Genomic DNA, 338 nt, shown 5'->3' with positions numbered 1-338 from the left:
ACAGCTCCCATTGCGTCATGACACTCCTACTTCACAGTCTGGTAAGTGCTGGTTAATGACTGAGATAGTTGAACTTGTGACAGTTTTGATGTGGTTAGAAAGATGATGTTGATGATGTTGGGAAGGGAATAGTCAAAGAATTAAGAAGAGATGCATAGAAGGAAGATTGTATTTTGAAAACCACCAAGCTCTGGATAATACTTTCTTTTTTAAGATGGTGGCATTGGTACTGAAATTGTTTTAGATAGCTTAGGTAAGTGTGATATTGATGTATGGAAAGAAAATGTATTTACATTTTGAACTGTATGTTACTTGATAGTTATCTGATGTTGCTGATG

At 35.5% G+C, this 338-nt stretch overlaps 1 protein-coding gene across 1 annotated transcript in view; it reads left to right on the top strand.

The window, feature by feature from the left end:
- LOC119592384 (protein hairless-like) overlaps window positions 1-338 on the top strand; it is a gene marked incomplete in the record, with an annotated part of 17,298 nt that overhangs the window by 4,749 nt on the left and 12,211 nt on the right. The window contains 1 exon segment of the mRNA XM_037941204.1: window positions 5-41. Within this exon segment, the coding sequence (XP_037797132.1) occupies window positions 5-41 (37 nt within the window).

This window comes from Penaeus monodon, chromosome 30, assembly GCF_015228065.2.
Source record: "Penaeus monodon isolate SGIC_2016 chromosome 30, NSTDA_Pmon_1, whole genome shotgun sequence".
NCBI lineage: Eukaryota > Metazoa > Arthropoda > Malacostraca > Decapoda > Penaeidae > Penaeus > Penaeus monodon.
This window is presented reverse-complemented; position numbering and strand designations above follow the sequence as displayed.